The 15676-nt window shown below is 37.6% G+C and overlaps 2 protein-coding genes across 2 annotated transcripts in view; one reads left to right on the top strand and one right to left on the bottom strand.

Moving 5' to 3' along the window:
* The first annotated feature begins 1265 nt into the window (after positions 1-1265).
* Positions 1266-4843, top strand: LOC132273865 (multiple C2 domain and transmembrane region protein 6). The gene has a single exon (XM_059774960.1). The coding sequence runs from the start codon at positions 1500-1502 to the stop codon at positions 4566-4568; it is 3069 nt and encodes a 1022-aa protein (XP_059630943.1). The 5' UTR covers positions 1266-1499; the 3' UTR covers positions 4569-4843.
* Positions 4844-4986: 143 nt separating this feature from the next.
* The window catches only part of LOC132273866 (uncharacterized), a 15886-nt gene continuing 5196 nt past the window's right edge, over positions 4987-15676 (bottom strand). The window contains exons 8-11 of the mRNA XM_059774961.1: positions 15622-15676; positions 14875-14967; positions 6187-6347; positions 4987-5736 (exon numbers count right to left, since the gene is read on the bottom strand). The exon at positions 15622-15676 is cut by the window's right edge and continues 54 nt beyond it. Of these exons, the coding sequence (XP_059630944.1) occupies positions 5173-5736; positions 6187-6347; positions 14875-14967; positions 15622-15676 (873 nt within the window). The 3' untranslated portion in view covers positions 4987-5172. The remainder of the gene's footprint in view (positions 5737-6186; positions 6348-14874; positions 14968-15621) is intronic.

Here is a 15676-nt window from a genome sequence, read left to right as displayed (position 1 = left end):
TAAAAGAATCAAATTCGCCATACTCATCTTATCAATGTAGTGTTTTATTATGAGTTGCATATGTAGTTTTCTGTCCAATTCAAAATAAGTAGTTGCAACACTTCCAAAAAAAGAATTGACGAAGATAGTATTTCAAGTATACCATTTAAAAGGGATGGTTAAAAGTAATTGTCATTGTTGTTATAAGAAAAATACAATAATATATATATATATATAAAATATACCAATTGTTAGAAGAAGATTAAAACTGGCCTTGCTGAAAAAAGAAGGAAATCCTTCTGATCCAACGGGTCAGCAGTCTGCACCAAAAATCAAATAAATAATGCTCCCAAATTATAAACAGAAAAAAGAATAATAAGTCAGAAATGGGGTCTGAGTGAAGAAAATAAAACATTAACTAAACATAATTAAATCATTTTAAAAAGAATTTTATTTTTTTTCCTCAAAAGGAGGATTATCTGGTCGTGTGCCTTTTAGGCCTCCAAAGACTTGACAGCTACCGACAGTGTTGTATTAATAATGATCTGCCTAATACCCTTGAAAGGTTGGTAAAAAGTAAATAACATGCTTTTGAGTTTTGACAACAAAAATAAATAAATAAAAAATCTTAATAAAAATTTTCTTTTGGCAACCTTAGTTTCTTTGTGTTTTAATCCTAAGCAAAAATAATATTTTCGTTTTAAAGTATTTTTAATATTATTTCAAAATTTCTTTGGTAACTTTAATTTGTTACAAGTTTTTTAAAAACAAAAATAATAAAACATGTTTAGTAAAAAATATTACAAGTTTGAATAGGTAGTTAAAAAATAGAATTTTTTTTTAAAAAGATAATATTTTATTATGGTGCGGAAACAAATAAAAGTATCATTTTGATGCTTTTGATTTTAACCTCAATTTTAGAAATGCTTGAATACTATTCAAATGACATCAAACGTTTTATTAAACATGTTTCGTGCTACTTTGCTACATTACACAAATAAAAAAAAAAAAACACCATGCAAAAGCATATCGGCCAAACAGGATAGATTGCTTTTTATTTTTATTTTATAATAAAATAAAATTAAAAAAATAATAATAATAACCTCCCATGAATGAAGTGAATTGATGTCTTGATGATCACTTTCACCCCCCTTAATTAAATAAAAAATGAAATTCTTTTCCTCCACCAAAACATAATCTCATTCAAACCCTCCACTTCTCTCTCTCTCTCTCTCTCTCTCTCTCTCTCTCTCTCATTCATATGTACCCACCAGAATCCCCCAGTTGGAAGATATATTGACTCAGGGGGCCACCATCTTCTCTCTCTAACACATGTTTCTGTCTTCTTACTCTAAAATAACCTCTATCCCCACACCCTACTATTTCTCTCCACCTCTCCTCTCCCTCTCCTACCCTATTTCTGTCTTCTTCTTCTCTCTCTCTACCCACTTCTTTACCTTTCCTTTTACGTCAAATTCTTCATCTAAATCTCCGGCGAGTGACGTCTAACTCCTGCGCCCATGGCGAAACTAGTAGTAGAAGTTCTCGACGCCAGCGATCTCATGCCCAAAGATGGACAAGGCACGGCCAGTCCATTTGTAGAAGTAGACTTGGATGACCAGAAACAGAGAACGCAGACCAAGTCCAAAGATCTCAACCCACAGTGGAATGAGAAGATGGTGTTCAGTGTCAACAACCCAAGAGATCTTCCACACAAGACCATCGGCGTGACGGTGTACAGTGACCGGAAAGATGGCCCAAAGCACTTCCTCGGCCGTGTCAAGATCTCCGGCGTCGCGGTTCCGACCTCCGAGTCCGAAGCCGCCGTCCAACGCTTCCCGCTTGAGAAACGTGGCTTGTTTTCTCATATCAAGGGTGACATAGCACTCAAGATATATGCAGCAATCAACGGCAATCAGTTCTACCAGACTGAGCCACAGCAGGTGAATAACTTGGAAAGTAAGGAAGCTCCGACATTTTTTGAAGAAATGATCAATAAAACCAGCAATAAAGTTGTTGACGAAGATTTGTTGCACAAGACTACTAGTGACTTCACGAAGAAGAAAAAGAAGGAAAAAGATCAGGTGAGGACTTTTTACTCGGTTGGGACTGGTAGTGGTGGCGGCGGCCCAGCTGCTGCTCCACAACCACCACCACCTGCGAGTGGTTTTTCGCCCCTTTCCGGGGCGAAGCCGGTGTCGGTGGAGGCGGTGAGAAGCGATTTTGCCCGGGCCGGGCCTGGCCCGGGTGCCACTATAATGCAGATGCAGCAGTTTCCAGGGCAGAGGCCTGATTTTGGGTTGGTGGAAACTAGGCCGCCGTTGGCGGCGCGTATGGGCCGCCGGGGAGGAGACAAGACGTGGACCACTTATGACTTGGTGGAGCAAATGCACTTCATGTATGTGAGCGTTGTGAAGGCCAAAGACTTACCAGTGATGGACATCACAGGAAGTTTGGACCCATATGTGGAAGTGAAACTTGGGAATTACAAAGGGGTCACAAAGCACTTGGAGAAGAACCAAAACCCTGTATGGAACAGAGTTTTCGCCTTCCCAAAGGAGAGGTTGCAGGCGAATTTGATCGAAGTTGTAGTGAAGGACAAAGACATCGGCAAGGATGATTTTGTGGGGAGGGTTACTTTTGATGTCTTGGAGGTGCCTCTTCGCGTGCCACCGGATAGTCCCTTGGCTCCTCAGTGGTACAGATTGGAGGACAAAAGGGGGATAAAGGATAATAATGGAGAGATTATGCTGGCAGTTTGGATGGGGACACAGGCCGACGAGGCCTTCCCGGAGGCATGGCATGCTGATGCACACTCCATTAGCCAACAAAGCCTCGACAATACTCGTTCCAAAGTTTATTTCTCACCTAAGTTGTATTACCTCCGAGTCCACCTTCTTGAAGCACAGGACCTTGTCATCTCTGATAAAACCCGAGCCCCGGAAACATATGTAAGAGTGCAGCTTGGGCATCAGATCAGGAACACTAAGACTTCCCAATTGCGGCATATTAATCCGGTGTGGGATGAGGAGCTCATGTTTGTAGTGTCTGAGCCTTTTGATGAGTTCATAATCATCTCTGTTGAGGACAGGATTGGGCCGGGCAAGGATGAAGTCATAGGAAGGCTGATCATGTCGGTTAGAGACATACCGCAGAGGGTGGACTCTACTAAACACCCTGAGGCTCACTGGTTCAACCTCCACAAGCCGTCCTCGGGGGAAGAAGAAGGTGACAAGAAGAAAGAAGTGAAATTTTCGAGCAAAATTCACCTTCGCCTCGTTTTGGAATCCGGGTACCATGTTCTTGACGAGTCTACACATTTTAGCAGCAATCTGCAGCCATCATCGAAGCATTTGAGAAAGCCCAGCATTGGAATTCTTGAACTTGGCATCTTGAGTGCCAAAAATCTGCTGCCAATGAAGGGAACCACAGATGCTTACTGTGTAGCCAAGTATGGGAACAAATGGATTCGAACCAGAACACTTATTAACACCCTGGCCCCTCGTTGGCACGAGCAGTACACATGGGAAGTTTATGATTCGAGCACGGTGATCACCATTGGCGTGTTTGACAATTGCCACATCAATGGAAGCAAAGAAGATGCCAGAGATCAGAGAATTGGGAAGGTGAGAATTAGGCTCTCCACTTTAGAAACTGATCGAATTTACTGCCATTACTATCCGTTGCTGGTTCTACAACCCTCTGGTTTAAAGAAACATGGGGAGCTTCAATTGTCATTGAGGTTCACCTGCACGGCTTGGGTTAACATGGTGGCACAATATGGTAAGCCTTTGCTTCCAAAAATGCACTATGTCCAACCCATATCGGTTCGCCACATTGATCTGCTTCGCCACCAGGCAATGCAGATAGTGGCAGCACGCCTGGCCAGAGCAGAACCACCGCTTAGGAGGGAGATCGTTGAGTACATGCTGGATGTGGATTACCACATGTGGAGCCTAAGGCGAAGCAGAGCCAATTTCTATCGCATAATGTCTCTTCTTTCTGGAATTTCGGCTGTCTGTAAATGGTTCGGTGACATCTGCATCTGGAGAAACCCACTGACAACAATTCTTGTGCATGTCTTGTTCTTGATACTGGTTTGCTACCCGGAATTGATCCTGCCCACCATTTTCATCTACATGTTTGCGATTGGATTATGGAATTACCGATTCAGGCCTAGGCATCCGCCTCACATGGATGCGCGACTTTCACAAGCAGAGAGTGTCCACCCAGATGAGCTGATTGAGGAATTTGACACATTCCCATCTTCCCAGCCAACAGACATTGTGAGGATGAGGTATGACAGGCTGCGAACCGTGGCAGGCAAAGTGCAGACAGTGGTTGGAGATTTAGCAACACAAGGGGAGAGAGCTCTGTCCATACTGAGCTGGAGGGATCCAAGAGCCACTGCAATCGTCATTATCTTTGCATTGATCTGGGCTGTACTCCTCTATGTTACTCCATTCCAAGTTATTGCAGTGCTTTCTGGGCTCTACTTGCTGCGGCATCCAAGGTTCAGGAGCAGGATGCCATCTGTACCTGTCAATTTCTTCAAGAGATTGCCAGGCAAGTCAGATATGCTTCTATGACATGGAGAACACAAACCCACCCATTTACTCATCTTGTGTAAATCATAAAAATGGTTCAGTAAATAAATCCAGTAAAGTCATAGCAGCAGATCAAGGGCAGAAAAGGAAAAGCAATAATGTGCCCATTTTACCTTGCCTTGCTGCCCCAAACAACAGAAGAATCTCACTTCTGCACATGCAAGTACTGTATTCTTCAATCCCATGTACTAGACCAACCATTCTTTTTGGCAATTGTTCAAGATTTTGATGAATGAGCTAAAAAGTGTATTAGTGTACTTACTAATTTCTCTAGTGATAACAAGCAATGTCCAAAAGCCAGCTGAGGGAAGTAGCTGATCTTCGGTTCCCAAGCAATTTTCAGAGCAGAAGCTTAGCTATTGCAAAGCCAGCAAATTAGAGGGGAAAAAATAAGCAAATATAACAAGAAAAAGAACGCACTATTATTGCTCCAAATTCAGATAATCCATTTGCAATCGGGCTCTTTGTCAATAAGAACAAATTAAAATCTTCGAAACAACCAAAATTTCTCATGCAGATTCATATTCGGCAATCTTTCATGAAAGTGCCCACTTGTTTGAACAAGTACGATTCATACAATAATCAATTATTTTGACGCCAGGTTCCTAGATCCCATATATAGAAGTAGAACTACAATTGTTAACAAGCTCATAAGCATTCCACCCAAAAGAGCAGTATCAACAAGCCCCCACTCGTGCATGCGTCCTCTGGGTCTCTCTTGCTTCCCTTTAGATTCTAAAACGATCCCATTCTCCATCCTCTTTTGTGAATGGTTTCTCCGCTTCCTAAGTAACCATCCAATGAGGTTTTGGCTGTTTCGGTCTTCTGGCCACGAGTCAATCTTCGACACCGAAGATGTGGTTTCCTCCAACGTTTTTTCTCCTCTGCAGCTTTGCTGCCCACAAGCACAAGTTTCCTGCTCTATTGAACAAGTCTCATCTGGGTTGGAGCAAGGAGAACATTTGTCACCACTGCCACTTCTCTTGCTTGAAGCCATTTCCGTATTGATATTTATTTTGTTAAGAGTCTCGATCACTTCACCAAAAACTGACCACCTTCCTACAGAGGTTATCCTTGCTATAGCTGAAGTCCCCAGCATGCTCTCTGGACCAACCACCAGAACCTGCACATATCCCTTGGTATGACCCACCTAGGCCCATAAGGGAACACCCAGTTAGATAAAGGAACAAAAGCACATTTACACATCACACGTGAAAATCAAACTCGTTCATGCGCATTAATGGATGCTTGACTGGCCTTTTATTATTTCATTACGCTTTGAAATTGAGGATGCTCACGCAAATGGTTTTTATAGAACACACTCTTTAAGTGACAAGAATATCGAGTAAGTGGTTTAACCTTGCTTAACTAGAAGAAGGAATTATGCTTCCCAACTGGACTATAATAAACAGACATATATATTATAAACCTTTGGGGCCTAGCATGAGAAGCATTTACTATATAGGCCATGTCATCCAAACACCATTCAAACTGCCATTATATACGTAGGGACACAAGCTTTAACCTGTGCCACGACTCAAGTGACAAAGAAATCTATAAACTTCACATCACCAGATTCAGTGTGCTTATAAGGTCTTACCAAGTGAAATCCATCAGTTGCAATTTCAGTAATCCATATTCTCTCTACTTTGCCTTCCATTCCACTATATGGTGTGAATGATTCAAAAACAGAAGTCAATCCACGACTTCGTTTCTTCACTATAGTACTTGGGACCTTTTTCATCCTTGCAGCAGGGGTTCCTAGATTCAAGAATATCAGAAATACATTTTACCAAGAAACAGAATATAATTGGCCAATTAATCTTAGTTTTAGCATCATAGTAAAGGAAATAATAAAACCCAGCATTTGGCCACCAAACACGGATAATAACTGCATGGCAAACAACTTACTACCTAATGTGATACTTTGAAATCACAATAACAATTTTTATTGGATTATAGACATTTACATAAAAATAAAAATAAAAATAAATCTAAATTTAATCCAAAATTTTCTGAAACTTGATTATGATAGATTGTTAATACAATGAACCGTAGATGCTTATCAGAAGACTGCTCAAGATACAAGAATGTTCACACTGGAAGGACAGTAATGTTGGATAACCTGTATTTAAACATAAAATCAACACAACTCAGTAAAGCCTTCTCCAAAGTCCCAACTAATAATTACCTGCATTTAAACAAAGGAACCTAATTTCTAAAGGTTGAAATTGAGAAAATCTTGCTAATTTATATACTCCATATATTCAGATATCATTCCCAGTACAAATCCCCTGCTCTTCAGACAGCTGAATCTCAAAAAACCACGCCTAAATGGATGACTGCCTACACTAAAATTTTCCAACTGAGGCATCATTTTCTGCAACAACCATAACCACCAAGTCTTTTCCCCATTACTTGGGATCGGCTACATGAATCCCATCTTTCCATTCCGCTCTATTTAAGGCCATAGCCTCAGTCAATCCACAATGCTATCAAATCTTTCTATACTAACTCTACCCACGTTAACTTTGGTCTTCCTCTTCCCCTAGTACTATGTCACTTTTCCTAACCGGCGCACTTAAAGGTCTTCATTGCACATGTCCAAACCATCTTAACCGATTTTCTCTCATTTTATCACCAATTGGTGCTACTCCAACCATCTCTCGAATGTGATCATTTCTAGTCTTACTGCACATCCATCACAACATTCGCATTTCTGCCACTCACTTTATGCAAATGTTATTTCCTAGCTGCCCAACATTCGGTACCATCAAGTATGGCTGGTCTAATAGTTGTTCGACAGAATTCCCCTTTCAATCGTAAGGGGATACGCCTATCAAACAACATCATGTAATATATTTTCAGATATATTTTCTGCCTCAATGAAAATGAATAACCCACCAAACAACATCATAATATATTTTCGGATCTTCAAAATTATTCTAGTACTGAAAACATGAAATTCAGATTGTTCAAGACCAAAATACATTCGAGTCCAAAAATCCATCCCGGCCTAATATTTTAGTCCTATATTGAGAGTATAGCACAACCCCATTGAAATCTGCTGAACCAACCAATTTAACACTGTCTGTTCCACCCATGTGAGTTTCAACTTCAAGAACTGGGGGTATCAGATACTCCTTTAGAAGGTAAAAATTAAAAAGAAGAAAGAAAAAAATAAGGCATTGGGTGTTAAACTCATGACATGCAATAAGTGGACAAAAGTTCCCAAACAACCAGCTCATTATCATCAATTACATAGAATGGCTTTTGCAAATGCGATAATATTCAACAATTATACAACAATAATGAAAGCAAACTAAGGTGAGCTTATGGAGGGTGTCAGCCAAATGGTACTGTAGTTGGAATCACCAACCCTCCCACGGGAAAGAAAAAAAAAATGTATACAGACTAGTAAACATTCAAAATACAATAACAACTATTAGTAACATATTATTAATAAAAGGGAAAGTTAAGTAATGTCACTGAGTAAAATAATACTAAATGTCATATGTAAATGCCCTTTTATTCAGCTATTGTTTCAAATGAAAGTATAAGTAGCACCACCAATCCTTTGGCTCAAGTCGTATTTCCTGCTTCCAAATGAAAGGTTGAGTAATCGATTCCACTTGGGGATAACAGTTGGGTGCATGAGTCACTTATCTATTAAATTATATATAAATTATTTTTTTTTCATAGTTGGTACTCACACACACGTCTCTATTGAGACTTGAACCCTTGACCTCCCTTTGGGAAGTAAGAGGCTGATACTGCTAGGCCACTGACCCGTTGGTTATATTATATATAAATATATATATGTAGCATACACATACATATAACCAATGGGCCATTAGCCCAATGGTATAACCTCTCCTTCCTCAAAGGGGAGGAGGAGGGATTCAAGCCCCGCAGTGGGCAACTTGTGAAATGTGTGTGTGAATACTTCTCTAACAAAAAAAAAAAAAAAAAACACATACATATCAAGGTTTCATAAGAATTGCGAAAGGGTACCATGGATGAAAATATAGGAGCTAAGAATTTCTATTTGATTGCAAATCCACTTGAAACAGAGTCATAAGCATAATTTAACTTCAGAAACCCATAAATTGGGTCTTTAATGATTATTAATGAATTTTGTTCAACTTATACTCATGAGTTTATATGGAGATATATTTTGTACTAGTTTTTAAGCTATGAATCACAGACATAGGATATAGTCACGACAAGATATGAATATGGTGATACAGCAAATTCTTAGAAAATGGGATATGGATATGACAAAAACAAAGCAATATATATATATATATATATATATATATATATATTATAGAAACGTACATATGTATAAAAATGAATATATCCATATGTATCTATGGATTAAGTAAAATAATAATTGTTTATGTTTCATATTAATTGTTATTAAAATTTCTTTATAAAATATTCTTCCCAAAAATAAATAAATAAATAAATTTCTTTATAAAAGATTATGACAAACAAGACAGAGAGTTGGGAATTAGTCAGATATATATTTTTTGTAAGTACTATATTAGTCATGATACATATCTCATTACTACTTTTTTCAGGAAGAAAAAAATTTGAACTTTTCTTAACAATTTTATTTTCCAATATATATATTTTTTTATAAGTAAGATTGTATTAGAGGCGCTCAAGCGGGAAACGCAGCCCACAAAAGAAAAATAAGGACCAAATAGGGTCCCTAAACTCCCAGTATATCCAAAAAATCTACTAACTCCCCAATGGATCTACAATTTCTCCAAGAAACACAACAAAACAGAGAACTAAGAATAGAGAATTTCAGCGTCCCAGTAGCAAACTCCTCTCCATCGAAAGATTTCCTATTCTATTCCCTCCACAAGCACCACCAAACACATTAGGGTACCACCCTCCAAAAGTTGAAGGCTTGGAAACCCACTGTACAACCTCTCCAAGCCTCAATCATACCCCTCGGAGACCAGGGCAGAACCCATTGAATCCCAAACATTGCCAAAAGCAAGCCCCAACTGCCTCTGGCCACCTGGCAATGCAAGAGGAGACAATCTACCAACTCTTCATCCTTCTTACGCGTGCAACACCAATTAGTAATGAACTTTTTATCACAGTTATACTATGATATTATTCATGATAAAGTATACTTTACTATTCAAAACTCCTTAAATATGTGTTTCAAATTATCCTTCAAGCATTATATACATAGTCGAAATATTTGAAAAATAAAAGACACGTGTTAGAAATAAAATCTTATATTAAAATTATGGATACGTTTATAAAGTATCGGACGCGTATCCATAAGCATCTAAGGAGAGTTAGTAGGGAATCATACACAATAAACGTTGTTTCCATAGACATTTATTTGTCCAACTTTTTCTAGATAAAACTAAAATAGCCATTAATTTAAATAAGAATATGACAAACTAAATTACAAGATTGGAATTTATCAAGAAAACCTAGATAAGGAATCATACAATTCATGCTAAAAGCTAAATGAATGTAACCTAAATCAAGTAGATCTATCCTAAATCAACTTAAAAGAAGTGAACAGTTTTAAAAAGTACTGTTGTACCTTAAATTGGAATGTCAAAAAGCCTTTTAATCACTTAATTCATGATCTAAACACCAAATAAATTTCATTAGGACCAATATTGTGGACCATTATGGTAGTGTAAACTACAGATACTATTAGCAGCAGAGTTCTAAACCATGATAGGTGTTGTATACATGATGTATATACTCACATGTAGTTATCTATATAGATATGCGTGTATAGAGTCAATGCTTGATGTAATGATAAAAGCTCAAGTTCGCAAGGAGGAAAAGGTTTAAGCCCGAGGTAGACATTTTGTCCAAAAATAATCACAGTGGTTATATTTGTCTCTAGACTTCCACTCTCAACACACTAGTAGGTGGGACTAGGATAACTTCGTTTCAATGGAAGTCATTTTGACATAAAATTTTACCTTCGTTTCAATGGAAGTCATTTTGACATAAATATATGTTTTCAGTTTATTAACCCTTCGAAACAATTTTATAATTTTTCCCAATTTTCCTTAAAATTTTGATGCATTGCTTCTTTTCTGCAAAATATATCGAGTGCTATTTTGTTCATGAAGTATTTTTTTTTTTTGTTTTTTCAAAAACTAAAGAAATAAATATGTTATGACAAATGCAATGAACCCAAGATAAAATCAAGAATCACGACAAAAAAGTAAACACAACACACAAAGAACACAGATTTATACGTGGTTCGGCAACAGCCTACGTCCACGGTTGGGATCTGGCAAAAGTCTTCAAAATCGGAAATTACCCTCACTCTGTTTCTATACGAATTTCAGTCTCTCTCTTACCCCACTCCAAACTCTAAGCGCCCTTGTATATCGGCCTACAAGAGACTAATTAGGGTCCACGTTCCATGACCAAATCAGGTCGTCAGGGTGTTGCGACCCGACACCAAAATCGGGCCACAACATCACAAAATAGAATCAAGTTTCTAATCCCAATTAGGAGTGAAACAATTTTACCAACAACCCTGAGGGTGTAAAGTTGTTGGTCATACTACGCCGTGGCAAAGCAGAGGTCTTAGTTTGATTCTCTCCCATTGAGGTCAGCCTTAAAAGTTCTCCTTGGATTGAAATTGGCTTTGTGGCATTGAGGCTGTTACATGTTTAAAGGGAAATAGTCCAACTCAAAAGGTGTAGACACGCCTTTGGATTTAAAAATAATAATGATAATAATAATAAATAAAATAAAATAAATAAATTACCCACTTTACTTGGTATTGATGATATTACTTGGGATTTGCAATATATATATATATATATATATTTGATAAGTAATAATAAATTAAAAGGGCGTTCAATAGGGGAACGCGTCCCGTGGACAAAGGAACCGGGGTTCAAGGCCTCAAAGAATCCAGAAAAGAAATTAAATCAACAGAAGAGGAACACGAACTTCTGTTCACATAACAAAAAAGAGAGGGAATGATAAAAAGTTTCAATGTCGCTGTAGACGACTCCTTCCCTTCAAACATTCTACTATTTCGCTCCTTCCAGATACACCACCAAATACAATGTGGTACAGATCTCCAATAAGCACGAACGCTCCTACTCACACGACAACCTCTCCAAGTATGAATTAGTTCCCTAGTAGAACGTGGCATTACCCAACACATGCCAAATAGGCCAAGAATGAGATTCCAACAATCGCGCGCTACAGAGCAATGCAGTAGGAGATGATCGACTGACTCCCCATTCTGCTTACATAAACAGCACCAATTAACAAGAAAATTTCCCCTTTTCCTCAGATTATCGATCGTCAGAATCTTTCCCCAAACAGCAGTCCATACAAAGAATGCCACCCTAGTAGGGACCATGGAGCACCAAATAGTCTTCCAAGGAAAATCATAGGATGCAAAATTAGACAGACAGAAAAACAAGGACCTAACTGTAAAACGCCCATGAGAGGAAGGAATCCAATTCAAACTGTCAAAACCCCTGCCAATTCCTTCTTGCCGATACAATATATATATATTACTTTCAATGGAAAAACCTTCTTTGTGGTTAGCATACCTTGCTAGACATCAAACCTAGTTAGGGATTGGGTTAGTAGGTATGTGGTTGATCTTCGGCTTAGTCAGTCAAACAGTACATAATATAACCATTGTTATTATTTTGTAAAATAATAACAGTGGTTATATTTGTGTCCAGACTTTTCTCTCTCAACACCCTAGTAGGTGAGATTAGGATGGGCTAATGGCCTTATTTTATTTGGCCTTTCACATTAATAATAATACGAGTAACCACTTGAACTATTGAACTGCTCATATGCAATTAGAATAATCTATACCAAGTAAAGTGGGTAATTTTCTTTTTCTTTTTCTTTTTCTTTTTTTTTTTAACCAAAGGTATGTCAAAACCCTTTGGGTTGGACTATTTCCCTTCAAACAAGTAACAGGCCCTAATGCCACAAAAAAGCCAATTTCAATTCAAGGAGAACCTTTAAGGCTGACCTCAAGGAGAGAGAATCAAACCTGAGACCTCTGCTTTGCCACGACACAGTTTGATCAACGACTCCACCATTGGGGTTGCAGGTAAAATTGATTCACTCCCAATTGGGATAAAAAATAATAATAATAAAAAAATACTGATTCTATTTTGTGATGTTGTGGCCCGAATTTGGTTTCGGGTCGCGTTGACCCGTTTTCGACCTAACAACCCATTGATTGACGTTTAGGGTTTGGAATGGGATATTGAGAAACATTGAAAATCACAGAAAAGAGAGTGAGAGTGAGTGACAGCTAGGGTTTGGGGCTGAAACTTGTAATCTCCTGTTTTTCACATAGTGAAAACTTTCGCCGGATCTTCACCGTGGAAGTAGGTACATCTTTGTGTTCTTTGTTTGTGATGTGCTTACTTTTCTACTTCGTTTCTTGGGTTCGCCGTGTTTGTCGTAACATATTTATTTCTTTTTCTTTTTCCTCTTTTTTTTTTAAAAAAATAATAATAATAATAATAATAATAATAATAAGATTTCGTGAAAAAAATAGCACTCGGATATTTGCAGAAAAGAAGCAAAGCATAAAGGAACAGCTATCACAAGGAAAACTGGAGTATATGTGTATATATATATATCTATTATTTCTAAGGGACAATAAACTGAAAACATAAATTTAGGGGAAAATAAAAAATAAAAAATAAAAAAAAAAAACTGAACTATTGGCCTGTTGCAAAAAGCCCTCTTGAACTACAAAAAAACCGCTTAAACTATTGATTGTCACATTTAAGGAAAATCCGGCAACTGACTTGGTCGGAAAAATTAAAGGACACATTTACCCTTATTTATTTCAAATGACGCAATTTCGAGTGTTATACACTTAAGTTGATGCTGTGTAAAGTGTAATCTCATGGGCCAATGAAATATTGACAACAAAGCTATATAAAGCTCAGAAAAAAAAAAAAAAAACAAAGGGTATATCAACTGAAAAACGAGATCTAAAAGGGCTATAATCAACTGAAAAACGAGATCAATCGGCCCTGAACGTAGCGGTTTGAATCCTCTTCCCAAGCAAACGACAACTCTGCGATCACATCTTCTTTGGCTTCTCGCCTTCTCCACCATCAATGTCGTGGTTCGAATCCTCTTCCAAGCGAATGACAGCTCTACAATTGCATCTTCTTTGCCCTCTCCTCTGCTGCCGATCTCTCCTTCATGGTGGTCCGTAGAGGCACCACCTTCCACCTTTTAAATTTTGCCGATACAGTGGTGATCGGAAGGGATCACACTGCTTGTTGTAGGCGGCATTTACCATGATCTCGTTGAAGATCTTGTACAGGCCAGAATGTAAGTGATGGATGATGAATGAAATCGCATTGGCTTTGCTTTGAGAAACAATGGGTGTGTGTTAAATCTATGTTAGAACACATATTTCTTTGATATATGTGGGTCTTGATTTATTAATCTGATTTGCTTTAGAACTTCTTTGTGATATGAAGAAGTTTACTCCAGCCGAGATGTCAATTTCTTTGAGAGCTTTGTATGTACAGTTAGGAGAGGAATTGTTTGGCGTGAGGAATTGATATAACCGAAGGATAGTGAAGAAGATGAACAGAGATTTACGAAATTGAGGAATTGATATAGTGTATGAATTTGGGGATTTTAGGTTTGGGTGTGTTTGGGTGTAAATAGTCAGGTAAGAGGTGTTTGGGTGTAATTGTTACAATAGGGGCATTAGAGTCTTTTCATGCTCACAAGGGTATTATAGTCATTAAATTATATAGTGTGTGCCACGTCATTGTTTAACAGTAACTTATGAATGGAAGTTTGCTGGAATGGGCAATCTGCAACAAAATAAAACAAGGGTTTTTTTTTTTTGTAAAATTTGTAGTTTAGGGGGGTGTTCTGCTGATTTGGTAATACTTCAGGAGGATTTTTAGCACTTTACTCTAAATTTTATATCAAAATGACTGCCATTGAAATTAAGTGAGGCTGGCAGAGTTTCAAATTTTCCAATTTCAAAGAAATTAACATTACCTAATATTAGTAATCAACTACTGCAGGTGATATACAAAAATATTAATTCAGTTGCATCACAACTTTGGTTCAGTTCCTCAACAACAAATGAGCTGAAAATAAAAACAAGTTTGTCACAATGACCAAAAAAAAAAAAATAAGAATGTTAAACAGACATGACATGCGTGGTTCTTGCTATCTATTATAAATAAAGAGTGTATTGACAGGAATTAAGAGTGTTGCAGGAACAACAGCAGCATACCAGGTCGAGGATAGAATTGCGATATATGAACTTGTGAAAACTTGTAGTCCTTAACAAGGTTTACTGTTTCAGCAAAATCTTCATCAGTTTCACCTGAGAAGCCAAGAAATGAGCATTATTTCCAAAGTTTACTTCTTAGCTTGTGCCTCTAAATATATATATATATATATATTTTCAGTAGCTTTTAAATTGTTTACTGCACAGACTTTCACTACAGAAGGAAGTATTATACCTTTATTTTTTTTTAATATTTTATTTAGTGTATAGACATTGTGATGAAAGCCTCAAAGTCTTTTTAAGAAGAAGAAAAAAAAAACAAAACCATTCTTTTGCAAATGATTTCAAAAAAAATTCCAAGCTCCTGAATTATAAAACAACTACACATTATAGATAGAAATGCTTTTACTTCTACCAGAAAAGAACAAATTTTCTTCGCTCAACCAAATCAATTCAATTATTTCCTTTTTTATTTTCTTTTTTGGGGTTACTTCAGAAAACATCGATTTTGTCCAAATCCAAATCCTAGAACAGGCTGCTGCCCAGAAGGATGCCTTCAGATCAAACTCACGAAAAATTAATATTTGAAGTATAGTAGCAACTAGTAACTATCAAGTACGTTAATCCTCACCAACTCACAGTGGAGTGTGGACAAACATTTCAAAGAAAATTGTGAAAAATTAATCCATGTGAGGAAGCAAAAAAAGAAGTTAAAATACCATTATAAAGGCAGCAAAATTTGAAACTAACCAGGGAATCCACAAATTATATCAGTTGCAATCTGCATCCCAGGCACAAGTTCAAT

This window comes from Cornus florida, unplaced genomic scaffold (assembly GCF_030987335.1).
Source record: "Cornus florida cultivar Cherokee Brave unplaced genomic scaffold, ASM3098733v1 CherokeeBrave_3.0.0_Hap2_Chr09, whole genome shotgun sequence".
Lineage (NCBI taxonomy): Eukaryota > Viridiplantae > Streptophyta > Magnoliopsida > Cornales > Cornaceae > Cornus > Cornus florida.
This window is presented reverse-complemented; position numbering and strand designations above follow the sequence as displayed.